Here is a 15,868-nt window from a genome sequence, read left to right as displayed (position 1 = left end):
TTTATTATAATCACTAGTTAAACAATAGTGTTTCCGTCGAGGAACTAAAAAAAAAAAGTCTTTCTATAGGATTACACAATTACTGGTGAACCAGTAGTTTCCAGTAACTACTGGCCCAACTGGCCGGAGGCGATCCAGTTGGCTACTTACAAGCGTGGCCAAGGATCTGACCTCGGGGCTACCGTGAAACAGATCCAGTGGTCAGGGTGGGACTCGAACCCGGGAGTGGCGGATAACAAGTCCGACACTCTAACCACTCGGCCACACTGCCACACTAGCGGCGGATAGTTGCCCCGCGGAAATTTGATGTTCTTAGAACAAATATGCTAGTTTTTAAAACATCAAATTTCCAAGGGGCAACCATTAGAACCATAATTCCAAGACGTAAACACTCTATTGTCTTATACCTGTAAGAATTGAAAAGTCACTGTTTTCCCGATCTGCCTAACTTCGCGGCTGTCAAACCATCCAAAATTTTTCAAGGATGAGTACTATCCATCTGGGTATTTTCCGCGGACGGGCACTGTCCATCCGGGTATTTTCCGCGGACGGGCACTATCCATCCGGGCGTTTTCAGCGGACGGGCACTATGGGCTAATAGTGTCTCTCCACGGATGAACACTATTGCGTCACGTGATCAATTTACACCAATAAGAATCGGAGAAAATTTAGTGGTGAACTATAATTGTAACGATTACAAAAGCTGACGTTTCGAGCATTAGCCCTTCGTCGAGACGTCAGCTTTTGTAATCGTTACGGTGGCCAATTTACCATTTCAACTTTGTTCATATATCCAAATTATTTCGTTACTCCCACCGACGCAGCCCCAAACAGTTTCTTTCGAAACTATCAGCCTTTATAACTGTAAATAGGCTTTTTATCATGATTGTTGTAATTTTATTCTTATCAATCTTGTTTTTAAAGGGCCTCTAGGAAGAAAAAATACAAGAATTTTTAAGATCATTTATCATAATTACTATTTGTGAATGAGCTTTTCATCATTGAGCAATATTGTTTTTAGAGCGGCTACTAGAGAGAATACTTTTTAAAGTAATTGGTGTCACTATCTTAAAATAAAGGTTTTTTTATTTGATTTAGTTGCAAATGTGCAGAGCGGTACCTTCAGAGCGGTGCCTTTCTTTTTATTAAATATATCAACTTAATTCATGTACGTTAACTCAGTTGTACTAAAACGTTATAAGATGTGATACGGTAAAGTGACTATTTTCACTTCCCCTCAGCTTAACAACTGAAAACAGGAAGATGGCGTCCAGAAGGACCATATGGGGTTTCTTCATTGCTTTCTGTAAGCGTTTTTATGTTTATAAAAAATGATATCAAGCCAAAGGACTAAATATTTCACATAAGCTTATTCCAAAGCAAATCACAAACTTTAAATTGCCTCCCTGGTAAAACTGCAATTTTTGCTCACATGGCAATTTTAAAAGACATGTTTCGACAGTAACGAATCGTAATTTTCAGTTAAAATATTTAAGAAGTAATATTTTTAACTGAAGATGACAGTAGTTATTGTCAAAACATGACTTTTGAAAATGCCATTTATTTTCTAAAATTCGTTACATATCTGCTCTTATCTAGACTTGTTCCTTAAATGTTTAGGTCTGAATAGAATGCACTCGCGAGAAGATTAGGAACCTTCAGCGCAATAGAAACATCTGGCGGAAGGCGACTGTTGGACAGGAACTCGAAACATGCTCACTGTTTCTTCTTAAATTAGGTGACATCTAGCACATAGGTTCTACTTTCGTCATTTTCACGGCTTTCCGGTCTTCGATGTTCCCATGAGTAGGAACGGGCTCGAGGCAACAGCAGACCATGTCCGAGATGTAACAAAAAAATTCAACTTATGCAGCGCAAGCATTAGGTTGAGCAAAATACAGTTTAGTGATTCCTTGTTTAATTTTCAACTAAATCGTGTTGCAAAACAATTTTTTACTCTCATTATTAGGCAACCAGCCTTATCTCCTGCGTCTAGAAGAAGCAAATTATTTTAATATTTGATGTTTGGCATCAAACGCGCGCTCACTTAATTATGTCATTTATATGCGTCACGAGGAGAAAAAAGTTTGTTAAATATGCGTTCGTAGAAAATTTCATCGCATGGCTAATGAATCATAGTAGCGAACCGAAAGATCGAAAGAAAAGATCGTATGTGTATCTTACGAAAAAAAATATCTCCGTAACAATTACACGAGAACATAGGATGAGGTTGTGTCTACAAACATAAATTTATTATCCGCTCGTTTATTTCAACCGGTGCGCGATGTATTCCCGCTGGTTAATATCTTGCACTTAATATGATGCTGAAACCGGCAATATGTTTCTTGTGTTTGAAATTAAAAACCAGGAGATAAATTACGTCTAAATATCCCTGAATAGTTAACAGATCAAGTGAGGTTCCAAAGCATCAGCAAGTATTCCGGCTGAACCCGCTCCAAAACAAGGATATAGATAGTCTGCGTGGTTTCTTCCCTTTTAGTTCTTGTCGATGTCGATGTCGATGTATCAGTTCTCGCCGGTGTGAAGTTACATCCTCATCGTTATCTTACTAATACAGGTTTCATAGACACAACCAATGATGACGTAATTTGTTATATATGGCTTTCAATCAAAACGTCCTATCGGCTTTTGTCTCCATTCTGAATTTTTCTGGCAAAAAGGATCCATTCGAGATGCTGTCTTGCAATGCTCCGGCGAAATTGACATATACCAAGACCTGGGCGAGGAACTTTTCTCTTTGCCCTCTCGTTTACTCTGATTTTACTTGCAGTTGCGCTAATAGCGGAAGTAAGCCTTCAGAGAGTTGTCCCATCGTTTTACTCAAGTCAACTTTTGCAAGCTCCGAAGGGACATTATGTGGAACTCAATTTCACCTTGGAGACGTCATATCCAACATCATGCATTGATGATATTTACCTTGCGATTCGCGATGGATACAACAAGTCTGCCAATCTTCTTGGGAGATTTCGTGGAAGGAACATTTCTGGTATTGTGCGATCCAGTGGCCAAAACTTGTGGATCAGAAAATTAGGTTTTTTCAAGCATTATATCATGTTTTGGGGCTCGTACACCAACAAAACACTTAACACAACAGGTATTGTCTTCTGAAGTTACAAACTAAAACAATTCTAAAATGTTTTTAAGTCGATCGACAGAACATGACAGAGGTATAAGTATATTTTATTCATTTGTTCCCTTCTAGTCTACCCCAACCTTGACAACGTGGTTACAACTCAGTTTGTTCTTTTCAACCAAACCTCATCTCTATGGTGTCCACCAAAAGGTGCACCGGCACCAATTATTGTTTGGAGAAAGAACGGCACAGTGGTACAAAACAGTACAAGTGTACAGTATCAGCTGAACATTACTGGAGAAAACCATGACAAGTACAGCTGTGAAGTAAACAGACGTGAAAATAAAGAAATTCATCTCGTCATTGAAAGTGAGTTTATTTGGAAATATTTGATTTTAAACCCAACAAGGCTGAGAAGGAAATATACTGCACATTTGCAATGTTTCCATACCTCGCTGGTGAAATGAGCAAACCCTAAAGCTTTTTCACCTGCCTTCGCAGCTGAGAGACTGACATTGTCATTTAAGCGACCCAATGACATTGAAATAGTATTGAGGATTCACGAGATAACGAGAGCGAAGCTCCGCAAGTACAACCAAAAAACCTAAATTTCAGCAAACAGTACGTAAATAAAAGCATGTTTTATTGGCATAATCTAGGCTGCCCAAATCCTTGCAAATGTACCACAGCAGTTGGAATCATGAGTGCAGCTACCCTCATTGAATGTAGAGGAAAATATTTACAGTCAGTTCCACGGCACTTGCCCCTTTTCTACAGCGAAATTGTAAGCATTTCAACTCTTTTTGTTTAACCTGTATAACCTGTATATACTCGTAGATACCTAGGTGAAAATCTGAAACCAAATGTCCCTAAAGTTTTCTACAATCATTAATTGTTTTCCCAAACATCTCAGCGGTCCGAAATCCTGACTCCTCGAATTTTATTGGCTTATTTAATTTCGGGAGCTCCAGCGGTTCGGATTTTCCCATTCAGACCCCGGATACGGAATACTCCGAGTGTTACAATCTGTTGCCTAAAAAGCGTTTGTAATTCAATAATTCTCCTCAAAAAGTAACTCCGATGGAAAACAAAAACTTACATTTACAACTGCAAAAAGAAACAAACAACAGGAAAGGAAGACGTTAAACTCACTAACCTATCTATACTCGTAGAGATCTAGATAACAATCAGATAGAGGAGCTGGCATCTGGAGTCTTCAACAGCAACACGAAATTAAACTACTTGTAAGTCACCAAAGTTTTTAATAACCATTATTTTTTTCTAAGCATCTCAGCGGTCCGGAATCCTTAATCTTCAAATCTTATTGTCTTATTCCGCGAGCTCCAGCGGTTCGGATTTTCCGAGTACTTCGATTTGTGGCCGTTTATAATTTAATCACTCTCCACAAAAAGTAACTTAGAAAGTTAAAACGTGTGGTGTTTACAGTTGATCACTGGAACTTTATTTCATTTAAAATCCTAATTTTCCTAAACAGTTTGTCCGTTATAAATCGTTAAGCAAAGTTTTGAGTCCTTCTGCAAATACACAGTCAAGGCAAGTTCCTTGAATGTCGGCATTTCTACCAAACATTGCACTACAGAAAACTCTGTAATTGTCAGTTTCCAGATCATGACCGATACTTATAAAGAGAAAATGTTTCAAAATTTTTTTGGAAGGCTTCCTCTCTTTTCTCCACTATCTACTCGCTAAAAAGTTGATCGGTTCATGAAGGAGCTTACCGTTACTACAGCCCTAAATCATTCGATTCCTTTTGGGAAGCATTTCGTCAAAATTCTCTAACTTAATTAAGCGATCTATAATAAACTGAAAATTACTCAGTAAAAGAGAATATTGGTGAGCACGGCGAGCTAAGACTTCCAAACCACGTGAATGTATCAGGGTTTCTACGTTTTTAGCGAATTTGCTTTATTTGTTTGTGTGAGGTATTCTCCATGGCTTGTGTCCAAGGGGCGGAGGGGAGGGGGGGAGAGACGGAAAGGGAGAACACAAATGAAGGTCGTACTTGCATGTGTTCTCTCTCAGATCTCAATGTTACGGCTCTGTAGTTCCCGCCTCTTCCCTCTGCTTATTAATAGAACACTGATAATTTCTTGTGAGACAAAGTTTCAACACTTGCAGATTGTTACATAATAACAAGATCAAGAAGCTGCGAAGTGACTCCTTTTCTCAGTCAGTCAAGCTGAAAAGTCTGTGTGTGAAAAGTATATCCGTTTTTACATGTATCAGAGCACCCATTTTTAGCTGTCTCTTATGAAATTCATCTTGAGAAAATGTACGACAACAATACACAGGAGGTTAAATGTTTCACCTCAATGCGGAATATTTTCTCCTTTTAGAGACTTGGGTACAAACCAAATAGAGAAGCTACCACCTGAAGTCTTCCACAACAGTACAGAGTTAGTCAAACTGTAAGTAACTAATATCTATACCTAAGCTTGTGGTAGTTTTATTGACGCACGATGTGATAAGAATTGCTATATAACTCACGCATGGTAGGTTAGTGAACCACAAATGTAATGGAATAGGGTTGGAGGGTTTTCAGATCGGCAATATTGACAGAGAGGAGTAGAGCATCCTTCCATCTTCATAAATGACAATATACTGGAATTTTCAAATTCCATTTTCCAATTTTTATCGGTAAATCTGTTTCATTTGCAAATGCGAAGTATTCTGGGTTGCCAACGTGGAAAGGGGAGGCAGAGAGAGAGGGCGAAATGTGATAGTCTCTTAAGGTTTTCCCTCTCAGGTGACAACTTTCAGGTTCCGTACTACCCACCTCGTTCTCTAGTTTTACCAGTTTAGCAGTCGCATTTTCCTATATGATGGTGAGACAAAGTTTTCAACATTTACAGATGGTTAGACGGTAACAAGATCAAGAAGTTGAGTGGTGATTTATTTTCTCAGTTAATGGAGCTGCAATGGCTGTAAGTGAAAATTGGTACTCTTATATCAGCCATTTTGTGTTTGAGATTGTACCATTTCTTACAGAAAATAAAATTAAAAAAGTTAACGATCGCAAACCTAGTACGGGACTGAATTAATTTCCTCAAGATTTGAAGAAATGCCGATAATTGACGGACGTTTAAAAAGTTCCGCTCAAAAATTCATTATGTATCATTTTTATAGGAGGTTAAAGCACAACCAGATAGAGGAGCTACCATCAGGAATCTTCAACTACAACACTGAATTGGTCAAATTGTAAGGCGGTTAACAAGTTTGTGCTCGATTTTACCAATTTTTTTTTTCACTGTCATGATCGTTATCGTTATTAATTCTAAAATAATCGAAATATTGTTTAACGAAACCATAGTCGTCGTGAGTGAGGAAACATTACTTTTGTGTTCACCATCGCGAAAACCGCAACAGATATTTGTTAGCGACTGACAAAAAAAGCGTACTATGGTTATATTTACCCTCTATGACGCTCTATTTCCCTAGTCTTGGTTCGCTATTTAAATTTGAAAACTGAGAGCAATTGTACATGCTTTGACTGCTTTATCTTGTCATCCACCAATAGATGGTTAAACAAAAACAAGATCACAAAGTTGCGTGGTGATTTATTTACTCCATTAGTCAAGCTGCAGAGGCTGTAAGTGGAGAACCTTTGAATATCTATCGCTGATCAAGTCTTGGACAATGTAGAGTGTTTATTAGATGATCAAGATAGTATATTTACCACACAATACTCCGTGATTTGTTATTCTACTTCTACTTAAGAAAGTAGATTTACAACACGATTGATTACTAGGAATTGTCCTTACAGTGGTAATTATAAAGCTGTGTAACGCAATACATTACAGATAGTAACTAGTTGATCCTTCTTTATTCTCCGACTCCAAGTGTCGTAGTCATAGACTTCTTCAGGAAGTTTTACAAGTACAACTAAACGCCTGTGTTTATAAGCCAGAGTTACGGGGGCCAATGACCATAGAGGCTTGGCCGGACTTACCAACAGGAACAGGAACAGGCAAAGTTTTGTGAAAAATTTTAAAACGTGTAAGGCTAGGTGACAAAAATATTTTGGGGACCACGGTTTTAGAGGCGTTTTTACAGGCGTTTAGTTATACTTGTAAAACTCCCTGAAGAAATCTACGACAGTTAGACGGAACGCGTTGGAGAATAAAGAAGTTTTACAACTACTGTTCGCAGATTTTCTGCTCACTATTTTATATTTAAAACATTGTGAGGTGACTCCTTTTCTGAGTTAGTCAAGCTGAAAAGGCTGTGAGTGAAAAGTATATCCGTTTTTACATGCACGAGAACACCCATTTTTAGATGAATATTATAGTATTTATCTTGAGAAAATATACAACAACAATAAATAGGAGGTTAAATGTTGAAGCTCAATGCCGGATATATCCTCTTTTAGGGACTGGATACAAACCAAATAGAGGAGCTACCACCTGAAGTCTTCCACAACAACACAGAGTTGGCCGAACTGTAAGTAAACAATATCTATACCTATGCTTGTGCTTATTTTATTGACGCGCGATGTGACAAGTATTGCTATATAACTCACGCATGGTAGGTTAGTGAACCATGAAGGTAATGGAATGGGGTGAGAGGGTTTTCAATAGACTGGAATTTTCAAATTCAACTTTCTAATTTTTATCGGTGAATTTGTTTCATTTGCTAACGCGAGGTATTCTGGGTTGCCAACGTGGAAAGGGGAGGCGGAGAGAGAGCGAAATGTGATCGTCTTGGAAGGTTTTCCCTCTCAGGTGACAAATTTCAGGTTCCGTACTACCCACCTCGTTCGCTGCGCTTACTTGTTCGATTGTTTTTTGATACATTACAACTCGCGAATAAAAATCGTTTGCGCGCACTTTATATGGAATAGTCTCAGTCTATATCTTACTGAAAGCAACACATTTCTGAAAGACAGAAAATACGAACCTTTCATGCATGAAATAGTCTACTTCGCGTTTTGCGTAAGACTCGCTTGCAGCGTCAACTATTGCGCAATCGCATTGCATCACAAGTTTCGAAAAGATTTAATTATCTAATAAGCTAGCCCATAATCGTGAGTGACGAACCTTACTTTTATGTTCACTATCGCGAGAAAGCGAGAACCCGAAGAGATATTTATATATGCTCAGCACTGACATTTACATGGCATGAGTTAGAATTCTCCTTATCTTGTGGTCGACAAGGAAATGAATATTTTTCATTAAAAGAGAACACTAACAATCTGTTCAAATTTCCCTTCAGAAAATACTATGTTAAACAACCGCAATCCCTCCTTTTCGGCGAAATCCGTCTCGCACTACAAGAAAATCAGCTAAAAAAAGAATGGATGTTTGCGTACCGCGTGGAAATCTGGGAGTGTACCTCACTCCCAGCGGTCTGTGTGATGTGATAACATCAGGTGTTTTTTTCGCTGATTTTCTTGACTTGTGCAACGAATTTCGCCGAAGGGAGGATTTCTCGTTGTCTAGCTTGAAGGTGTTTAACAAGTCCATTGTACATAAACGTATTCAATACTATTATTATCTGTGTCGATATCGTTACTAATTCTTAATTACTCAAAGGCTGTTTTACGACAACAAATTGCGTGGTGATTCAATTACTTAGTACTCTAGCATTTCCGGCTACTGCGAATAATCTCACCATAACAACCCAGCTCGACTCGTTGTCTTGGCCGGCAGTTGTCCCACTAAACCTGTTACCAGTTATTTAGACAAAATTATGGCTCGTAACGTCAAAACTTTACCATCAGGTATTAAAGACAGCAAACACGTAACTGAAATTTTTAGACTTTAATTTTCTTGGTGAAGACAAACTTCTTTTGACTAAGGATATTACATTTCTCTACTTATGCTGTCATTCCAAATTGCGAAGGTCTCCTGGGCTTCAAACCTTTTTTGATCAAGGCACTATTAAGAAACCTGTTTTTGTCGTTCAAGCGGGCAAGCATCGCGCCCAACCAATTCATCGACAATCAGCACTACAAACGCCACATAAGGAAACTACTGACCGCATTCTATTTACTCTTACATTTCACCCTCACAACCACGCAGTTAAATCAATCATTCTTAAAAACTTTAAATAACTTCAAAACGATTCAGAGACCGGTACTATCTTTTCACAACCTCCGCTTATTTCATTCAAAAGCTTTAAAAACATAGGCAACTTTTTTGTCAGAAGTTCACTACAAACTAATGATCAGCCCGCAAGTTTCAAATGCAATCGCGCACGATGCAAAACTTTTCCTTTCATTCATAAAGTTAGAAAGAATCGGGACCCACACGATCAATTAAGATTACTGATCACTTCACGTGCACCTCCGCCAAAGTCATCTATTGCATAACTTGCACTTATTGCAAAAAGATATTCATTGCTGAAACAGGAACACGACCAGGTGACCGATTCCGAGAACACCTTCGCGACAGTAGAAAGGAATGACAGGGATGCATTAAAACCAGTCGCTAGACAGTTTAATCTGACTTATCATTCTAAGCAGCCTATCGCAGTCTGCGGCCTTTCCTTACAATTATGTAGTTCGAAAAGCTGCAAAACTCTAGAATAGAAGTTTATCTACCGAAGGGAGTCTTCAATAGCAACACCGAGTTGACCTATCTGTAAGTTTTAAATTAAATAATCAATAAACTCTATTTCTAAAGATTATATCGGTTTTGCTAACATTTACCCACCACATGCTGAGATTCGTTTTCATTAATTGGCGAAAATATATTTAAATTACGGCCGAGTGTCGTCAATCGTAAAGGGAGTAGGAGAGGATGATAACAGATATGGTTTACAGATTGACTGTCCCGAGCAGATAAGAGTAGTAACTCCTATTTGAAGCATGCTTGGGGATCTTTGCTCGCTCCATTCTCTCCTGGTTTCTCTTTCCAATTTTTCCTTTAACTAAGCCGCACAGACAAACGTGAACAGATTTATTACACTTCCTCATGCAACTGTTTTGCATACTCTCTAACTCTTCTAGATCCCTGAACAATAACAAAATGAAGGAGTTGCACCATACTCTATTGAATCAGTCAGTAAAGCTTAAGCAGTTGTAAGTAAAGTGTGTTTTTCCTTACCAAATGAATAAGCGCATGCAATATACTACACATTTTATGGAGAACGATAAAGATCTCTAGGTTAGATTATACAACCCTTGAGTATATGGTGGCACAAGAACTGATTACGAGCCGAAGTAAAATAAAGGAGCTATTTGCATGATTTTTAATGATATTTAAAAAAGAGACATCTTAAGTAACTTATCACTGATGAAGTTAGCGATGCTGAGTTCTTGGAAACTGAACTTCAGAGGTGGACTGGTCGAAATCTGTTAAATAGATGTTCATTAGTTAACAAATGATAAACACCACACCACACCACAAGAAGCTAGAGTCACTCTCGACCATCGCCTTGTGCGACTCTTACGTTTCTCTTGTGCTTAGCCACTTCCCGCGTGCATCCCTAACTCAATTGTGTACGCTGTGGTGTTTACCATTTATTTACGCAAGTCTGTCATCAAATGCTGCGTTTAAGCCTCAAAAAGGGAAATTAAGGCTTTAACAAACTTATTTTTTCCCCATATCATCTTTTACCGTTTTATTCAGTTTAAACTTTCTGAGATAACAGTAACAACATTATCAAGTTTTCATATCTCGTGAATTGTTCACAGCGACACTTTTATATTCTGGCGCGCCCAGAGAAGCAGAGAAACAAGAGAGAATAAAGAAGAGAGAATAAATTTCTCTGACTATAAATCTTCTGAAGATTTATAGTCAGAGAAAATTCAATCACACAGGTAGGGAATTCGAAGAATCTCTTCATAACCCTCCTATCTGGCGTAAGGACATTTTTGAATGGTAATGAATTGTTGTTTTTTTTATGATATATACTGAAAGATGATTCTGCAAGTTCCCTATAAAGCCTCGATTAGGGACAGGAGTGTCTTAAAAAAAACAATGGCAATCTTCTTTGTGATTAAACTGCAAATTGTCGTTTTCAACTGCTTTTTATGAGTTAAACAGCCCCGCATCTGTGATCTGTCATGGGATCCATAATATACAAGGCGCTTAACCTAAGGAAAAATGCGTTATCCATCATTTTACGCTATTTAGTCAAATGCTTCAACCCCACTCAACACTCAAACTTAATTCCCCCCAGTCCATCAGCTGATAACAGGAAGATGGCGTCCAAAAGAACAAACAAACAAACAAACAAAAAAAAACATAAAGAGCTTTGGCGGAGAAATGCACCGAAGCTCATCAAGATAAAACTTCGAGAGCATTTTGACATATTTTTGTTGAGTTGTCGTTCGCTACAACTACTTTTTGCATCTAATTGCCAGTAGGTACATCACTGGTCTTGAAATCGCCTGTCTTTTCAGGACATTATTTAACCATTTCGCTCTTGTTTTTTGTCCATTAATCAAGACGAACAAGTCACAAAAGAGCAGCATGGTGATTATCAAGTTGGAATTGAAGAACGATTTAACCAGGAAAGCACATAATGATCTCATTATATCAGTATGAGAGCGATTTTCGCAGTAACGAACACTACTCAAGCAGTAGTGAAAATAAGGCCTGAAAACAATTCAGGCCTATACCGCACTCCACATGTATGAATTTCATATATTCACAAACGTTAATCTCATCATAATTATTACAATTATTATTATCATTTTTTTATTTACAACGTTTATATCAATATCAAGATCATTGAATACATTCAAACAATTGTATTACAGTTTCAAAAATCGTTTCTGCCCTGCTTTGTTCTTACATGAAGAGGCTTATTCACTCATTTATTTTTCTGTGTTCTTAGTGCAGCAAGGAGCTGAAATGATGGAAGTTCAGGTTTTGGCAATGCCACCTCAGGAACAAGGTTCTTGATAACTCCTCTATTTCTGTTCGGTGAACAATAACATAAAGTTAAATACCGTAGCGATTCATTCTGATAGTGTTATTGTGGTCTCTTAATTTTTTCCCTTTCAACATCTTTTAGAGGAAGATCACGAAGGAGAAGATAACATTGAAGAAGATGATCTGGAATATGATACAAAATTGTAATCATTGGTCGATGAAAGGATATAAAGCTAACAAAAGCCAAATCCTAAACTTTTTAGATCTAACCAGTAATTATAAATTCCTACTTATGTTTCATTGTGATGATATCAGTCACGAGACTTCGATATCACGAGCCAGGATAATACGTCTAGCTCATAAAACTGTTAATTCTAGTAACCTGCTCGCCGTATAACTCACTGAAATTGCTAGGTAAGGTTATCTGAATATCAGGACTAACAATTTAGGAATAGCTTTATCCCTGACATCTAACAAGATATTTCTTGTTGTAGTACACCATTGAACAACAAAGAGCAGTATGTTGGATTATCAACGAATGGTGAAATGCAGAAAGAAGAATAATTCTACTAATAATATTTTTGTGGAACACAGTAAAGCAAGGATAGCTTCCTACTTTTCCTGGTCAGATCACGGGAAAATGTTTTTCAAGGCTTATCATTTCATAAAAATTGAGCTAACCGCCTCCCGGTTGGCTCAATGGATAGAGCGCTGGACTGATGTGTGGGAGGTCGAGGGCTCGGCCGGACCAACACTCATGGTCTTAAAATAATTGAGAAGAATATGCTGCCTTTCTATAACATCAAGAAATGGTTTAGATATTCTAGTCTTCTGGGATAGGAACAAATAAATGGAGGTCCCGTCTCCTGCAGGGTTAGGGGTAGGAGACGTTAATTTCCCACGCACGAGGTTACTGTGTGATGGATGTCCTCCCCTGGGGTGGGATGGGTGGGTTATTGTCTTGCGTTTCATACATGAGCCTCTGGCTCGGGCAATTTGGGTAACCATGCTCCACGTAGAGACATTAAACTTTGATTACTATTAAAATGTGATCTTGTTTGATACCACTGGCCTACTGATTCAATCGGTTGTTCTCCATGTTTAAAACCGAGAGACATATCCTTCCTTGACAGAAAATGATAATAGATGATAGAAATATTAATTAGAAAGAACAGCCGAAATGGTATTCACATCTGCTAGTTAACAATTGGTTCATGCTTTAGCGTGCACTATCGAGTTATGGAGCACGCGGGAAGTTTGGAGAGCACGAAAGAAGCGTAAGAGTTGCCCTAGGCAATAGCTGAGGGCAACTCCAGCTTCTTGAGTGCTTTCCAAGCTTCCCACGTGCTCCATAACTCGGTAGTGCACAGCTGAAAGCATGAACCAATCGTTTTAGAACATATCCGGTGGAATTGTGCATCAAATGCGACGCGAAATACGGACAACAATATCAGTTGAAGCGAATCGTGACGGCGCTGATGCCGAGTCTCCTTTTCCTTTGTTTTTCTCTTTTTCTGCCTCATTTAAGAACTCTAGCCCATGGGAAAAGGTCGAAACATTGTCTTCGTTTTCGGACTAGCAGGCCGAGTTTCTGTTTGTATCCGTTATTGTCGCGAAATGTATTATTTTTCTCTGCACTAGCAATGGCCGCTCGCGCGAAAAAAAAATTTCTGGCGAAGTCGGATTTGCTGACGCTTTCAGCGTGCACTATCGGGATTTTAAGCACGCTTACGTATAATGAATTTGATTGCGCGACTCTGCTAGCTATGTTCTAATAAATCTTAGCAAGCCTCTCAATACTTTATATCTCTGTCGGGTAAATACGATGATCTTGAGAAGACCTCTAGCGTGAGTGGGGCTACCCTGGAGAATCCCTATTTAAGCCATGTATAGGGAACAGACCGTAGTATTACGGCAAAGAAAATAAACCATCCACTAAGTGTATCTTCTACGTGGTTAAAACCGCTGGGAACTAATTATGAGTAACATATATAGCCTCCGTTTATTTACTCCAAATATTATTGTTGATCTTGTGATTTACTTAATCAATTACTAATAATATTGCAGCCAAAAATTTTAGGTGGGTTATTTCAATTGTCAAGGATGGAAAAGTAGAAAGAAAGTAGCGGTTCAGCTGATACAGCGAAGTAACCTAACTATTTTGCAATAAGATTATTCACATTACCTATTGTCTTTAAAATCAGTAAAAGCTATTAAAAATCAATACCAATGATACATGAACTGTTTTTTGTGTTTTACCGAACAAAATAATAAGCGAAAGGGAGAAGAATATCATTTATGATTTAGGAAAATCTTGAGGGTCATCAAAAGGTCTTTTCTTGTCTATCGAAAATTTTCCCTGCAATCGTTCAAACCGTGGCTTAAGGAAAAGAATAAATAACCTGGTTGGCCTGTCAAACCCTGATCCCAATTTTTATGAAAAATTCACTTAAGTTGTCAATGCTGAACAAATTGCCACCTCGACCATACGATGCCAGCTACGCCACCCCACCTCCTCCCCCCCGCCTCCCCAAACGTAGTAAACGATCATTTAAATATGTTCCCTTCCTATCTATTTTTTCTGACAATCCTAAAAAAATGATAAAAAGATCAATAATGAAAAAAAAAAATTTGCCGCTAACTTTTCTTGGTTAGCTCACTAAACGTCTGTTAGTTATGAAAATAACTTAACGGAAGTCGATGGAGATCCAGCTTTCTAAAGAGAGAAAAGGAGGCTATATACGATTTGAAGTTTAATTTACATAACACATTGCGATCTAGATATATATTTCATTTATTATTATCAACAAAATATGGTTGAAAAAGAGGCTTAAAATATGTTCCTGATGTAAATGAATTCATTTAAATAGATATGACTGAATATGATATATTTGGACTCAAATTAACGATGTTGGGTTTGAACAATTTTGGCCAAATAAAACACCCAGCAAGATGATAAAACGAATAATATTTTTTTTAAACCAGTATCAAAAGAACACCAATAGGTGTAGAGGTAATAACTTAAAACGTCCTTCTTAAAACAAAACAGCGTTTTGTTTTATTAAAGACTAAACTAACCTATCCCGCCTGATTGCAGGAAACCAGTAAGTTTAAGTTCTATTTAGTTGTGTGTGTTATTACTTGAAAATTTCCTATTCGATGTTAGCAACTGAACCGTGCGTAATGCAGGAATGGAATATAGTTTTTATCTTTTAATTCAATGGACAATTTTCAATATATAATAGAAAATATTTTTGTTTTATTTGCATAATAGTTATGTAAGCGGGTGTTTTCTACTTTTTATTTTGAATATTAGATGATAACTTTAGAAATCATTTTGACATGGCGAAAAACTGCAGAGAGATAAACCTCTTTTGAAATACCAACCAACCTCTTAGCGAATGACACGGCGAATTTTTTTCATTCTGATCCGTTTTAATTTCCTTTCATTACTGCTTTACAGGGTTATTTCTTAGTGCTTGTTACTCTAGGTATGGCCCACTTACACTTTAAATTCGCTCTCAAGCACCTTAAAGTCATTATTTTGTCTCGCTTTGTATGAGCTTTGTATTAGGATCATATCTAGGGCCAAAAAATTTGAATTCCCTATTATGCATTTGATGAACTCGTTCCAGCTAAAGTCTTACGCTCTGACGAACACAAGAATTTTATTTACTACATATTTAACAACAGTTACGCTACTTGGCATATTATATTCGCATCTTTGGTATGAACAAGTTATTACAAATAGGGAAAGAACATAGGCCACGCTCCTTCCGGTGAGACGGGACTCGATAGAGCGGCGGAAATCGAGCTTAAGTGAAAACTTATCCAATAGCAAAAATCTATACTATACGACGTATTTAATAAAACTGAGAGACACAACTGAACAACGGTTAGCTGAATATTGACTCTCGTTGAGTTATGATAA

General features: G+C 37.8%; 2 protein-coding genes across 3 annotated transcripts; both read left to right on the top strand.

Annotated features, from left to right (window-relative positions):
• Window positions 1-1,229: 1,229 nt before the first annotated feature.
• LOC148743402 (uncharacterized) lies at window positions 1,230-3,702 on the top strand. Its single transcript, XM_088751135.1, has 4 exons — window positions 1,230-1,306; window positions 2,792-3,115; window positions 3,224-3,463; window positions 3,596-3,702. Exons 1-4 carry the CDS (start codon window positions 1,264-1,266, stop codon window positions 3,700-3,702), a joined length of 714 nt encoding a protein of 237 aa, XP_088607261.1. The 5' UTR covers window positions 1,230-1,263.
• A 7,813-nt stretch (window positions 3,703-11,515) lies between these two features.
• On the top strand, window positions 11,516-13,220 carry LOC148743401 (uncharacterized). Of its 2 annotated transcripts, none has more exons than XR_015994987.1 (3): window positions 11,516-11,959; window positions 12,080-12,209; window positions 12,432-13,220. XR_015994987.1 is itself a non-coding variant. In XM_088744049.1 (3 exons), exons 1-3 carry the CDS (start codon window positions 11,692-11,694, stop codon window positions 12,499-12,501), a joined length of 399 nt encoding a protein of 132 aa, XP_088600175.1. In that variant the 5' UTR covers window positions 11,516-11,691; the 3' UTR covers window positions 12,502-13,220. The 2 variants fall into 2 exon arrangements, 1 of the variants encoding a protein (XP_088600175.1); XM_088744049.1 differs by having other exon boundaries at window positions 12,080-12,140.
• The last annotated feature ends 2,648 nt before the right edge of the window (window positions 13,221-15,868 follow it).

Source organism: Stylophora pistillata, chromosome 1, assembly GCF_964205215.1.
Source record: "Stylophora pistillata chromosome 1, jaStyPist1.2, whole genome shotgun sequence".
NCBI lineage: Eukaryota > Metazoa > Cnidaria > Anthozoa > Scleractinia > Pocilloporidae > Stylophora > Stylophora pistillata.
The sequence above is the reverse complement of the archived record's forward strand: the minus strand, read 5'-3'. Positions and strand labels throughout refer to the sequence as shown.